The 2,644-nt window shown below is 72.1% G+C and overlaps 1 protein-coding gene across 1 annotated transcript in view; it reads left to right on the forward strand.

Moving 5' to 3' along the window:
• EMIHUDRAFT_460201 (hypothetical protein) overlaps window positions 1-2,633 on the forward strand; it is a gene marked incomplete at its 5' end in the record, with an annotated part of 4,493 nt that extends 1,860 nt beyond the window's left edge. The window contains 4 exons of the mRNA XM_005757448.1: window positions 399-516; window positions 1,329-1,896; window positions 1,968-2,150; window positions 2,214-2,633. Coding sequence (XP_005757505.1) covers window positions 399-516; window positions 1,329-1,896; window positions 1,968-2,150; window positions 2,214-2,506 — 1,162 coding nt within the window. The 3' untranslated portion in view covers window positions 2,507-2,633. The remainder of the gene's footprint in view (window positions 1-398; window positions 517-1,328; window positions 1,897-1,967; window positions 2,151-2,213) is intronic.
• Between the last annotated feature and the right edge of the window lie 11 nt (window positions 2,634-2,644).

Here is a 2,644-nt window from a genome sequence, read left to right on the forward strand (position 1 = left end):
GCAGGCGAAGAGCCCCCGGGCCGCACGACGGCGACCCCGCCGGCAACGGCAAGACCCGCACAGCCGCACCACCAAACAGAGGAGAGGCCGGCGGGGACGGCGGCGGCGGGGACAGCTCCGGCAGCAGGCGGCGGGACAACGAGCTCTCACAAGGCCGTGGCCGCCGCCATCTTTGGCGCCGCTCCGCACTCCGCCGCTTGGCCGCCGGCTGGGCTGCCTCCAGGGCCGCCGCCACCTCCAGGGCCGCCGCTGGGGCCGCCGCGAGGGCCGTCCTCGCCATCACAGCCGCTGCCGCTGCCGCCGCCCAAGTCGATGACGCTGTCGACGCGTCCGCCGCCCCAGCCCGCCCCTCCTCTCTCCCCGCCGGCCCCTCCTCTGATCGGTGGTGCGGCTGCCAGCGTCTTCCCCTTCCCGGCGGGGGTGCAGGGCGGCGGCGGCGAGGCGCTCGTGCGGCGGAAGAAGAAGAAGAGGCGGTGCGGCGAGTGCGCGGCGTGCGCGGCGCCAAACTGCGGCGCTGTCCGATAGATGGAGCTCTGATTCGGGTCTTTGCACTCCACGAGCGCTCAAAGGAGACTTCGTCCTCCGCTGTCTTCGTAGCCCTTGTGTCTTCACGCGGTGCCACGGCACGGGACCGTGCTGATGCTGGCAAACCATCCCCCCCCGCAGGCGCGTGTCGCTTCTGCCTCGACATGCCAAAGTTCGGAGGCGTCGGCAGTCTGCGCCAGCCTTGCCTGCAGCGCCGCTGCACGCCTCGCGTCACCACACTCGTGCCCCCACTCCCCGGCCCGGCCGTACCGGCCTCTTTGCAAGCTGTGAGTGGCAGCGGCAGCGGTGGCGGCGGCGGCGGCGGCGGCGCGTTTGCCGATACGGCGGCGGAGGTGGAGGTGGAGGTGGAGGCGGTTGCGGCGGCGGCGGCGGCGGCGGCCGAGGAGGAGGACGAGGCGCAGTACGACGGGGCTGGCGGTGGGGAGGGGGGGGGGGAGGGGGAGGGGGAGGAGGGGGGGGAGGAGGAAGGGGAGGCCGGAGAGGAGGGGGAGGAGTGGGGAGAGGAGGAGGCGGCGGGGGGAGTGCTGAGCTGGGTGCAGTGCGACGGGTGCCAGAAGTGGCGCCTCCTCCCCTTCGGCGCTGCTGCCCCCGGCGACCAGGAGCGACACACTCACACCACTCACCCCGCTCACACACGCGCGCACCGGGCCTTGCACCATGAATGCCGTGGGGCTCCTGTCGTCTAGACGCGGAGTCGCAAGGGGCTAGCCTGGCCCTGGCCCTTGCCCCGCCACCTTGTGTGTGTGTGGAGACATTGACCCTACCTTACCCTACCTTTGCAGGAGCGCTGGCTCTGCCACATGAACCCCGACGCCACACACGCGGCCTGCGGCGTCCCAGAGCAGGCGTGGGGCGGCGGCCGCGCGGTCCGCACGCCGATGCCCATTCGCGCCAGCGAGGCGAACGGCCAGGCCAGGCGACAGCCTCGAAAGCGCAGGCGGCCGCAGGTCTCACCGCGCCTAGTGGCGGCGCCCCCGCCGCAGCTGCCCTCGCGGGTGGTCGTACCGCAGACGCTCGCCCGCCGCCCGCGGAAGCAGCGACCCCGACCCGCAACACGGCCGCCGACGCCGCGCCCGGCGGCAAAGGTGGCGAGGGCGGCGCAGGCCGCCACGGCGGCGGCGGTGCCGACGCCACGCGCGCCGCTTGCCTCCACGGCCACCTCGGGCGCCAACCGCGTCGCCGGAGCTGGCGGGTTTGTGGCGGAGGACCACCCGGCCGCGGGATGCGACGAGGCCGTCGCCGCGCAGGCCGCGTCGCTGCTGCGCCGCCGTTTCCCCTCTTGCGTCGAGCTGATTGGCAAGCTGCTCGACTGTCGGCAGCCGCTGCCGCAGATCCAGTGCCACGCGGCAGGCGACCCCATAACTCCCCATATCTCCCCACATCTCCCCACATCTCCCCACATCTCCAGTGCCACGCGGCAGGCCGAGTGCTGCCCGCGCCGCCGCACCGGCTGCTCGTGGTGCGCGAGGGCGGGCGCGTCGTCGCGGCGGCGCTGCTGCTGCACGTGGCCCCGCGCCGGCGGCAGTCCGACGACACGCGCTTCTCGCAGACGACGCTGTTTGCGGTGGACGAGTCGGAGGAGCGCCGCCGCATCGGCCGCCTGCGTCGCCGCGCACAGCCAGCTCTGCTCTGCATGAGTAAGGAGGACTGATGAGTCCATTTGGTAGGCCACTCTCTCGTCGCGTATAGCAAGCTCTGCTGCGCCCGCGCGCAGTCGCGCCGCCTGCTCATCATGAGCTCCGGCAACCGCTTCTGGAGGAACCCGCGCTTTGGGCTCGGCGACATCTCTGCCGCCGACCCGATGGTCGGTCGGCGGTTTGATCCGTGGACGCAGCCGTGCGCCTACCTTGGCTTCGACCTCGGAGGCGCTGCCGGCAGCAGCACCGACGCCGACGCGTACCTCCGCCCGTGCCGTCGCTCTTTGTCAGAGGTCCGCGTGCGGACGGCAAAGCGCGCATGAATTGCATGTTGTTTGAATGTCTCGTTCCCCGGTGCCGCTCTTGTGCGCGGGGCACCCTCTCTTCTGACCCGTACGTTCGGTGGTACGTTTTGTCTAGTGCGGCCTTTGTCACTGGCGCGAACAGCTGCAGAATATTCA

The sequence above is a fragment of the Emiliania huxleyi genome, assembly GCF_000372725.1.
Source record: "Emiliania huxleyi CCMP1516 unplaced genomic scaffold EMIHUscaffold_902, whole genome shotgun sequence".
In the NCBI taxonomy this organism is placed as follows: Eukaryota; Haptophyta; order Isochrysidales; family Noelaerhabdaceae; genus Emiliania; species Emiliania huxleyi.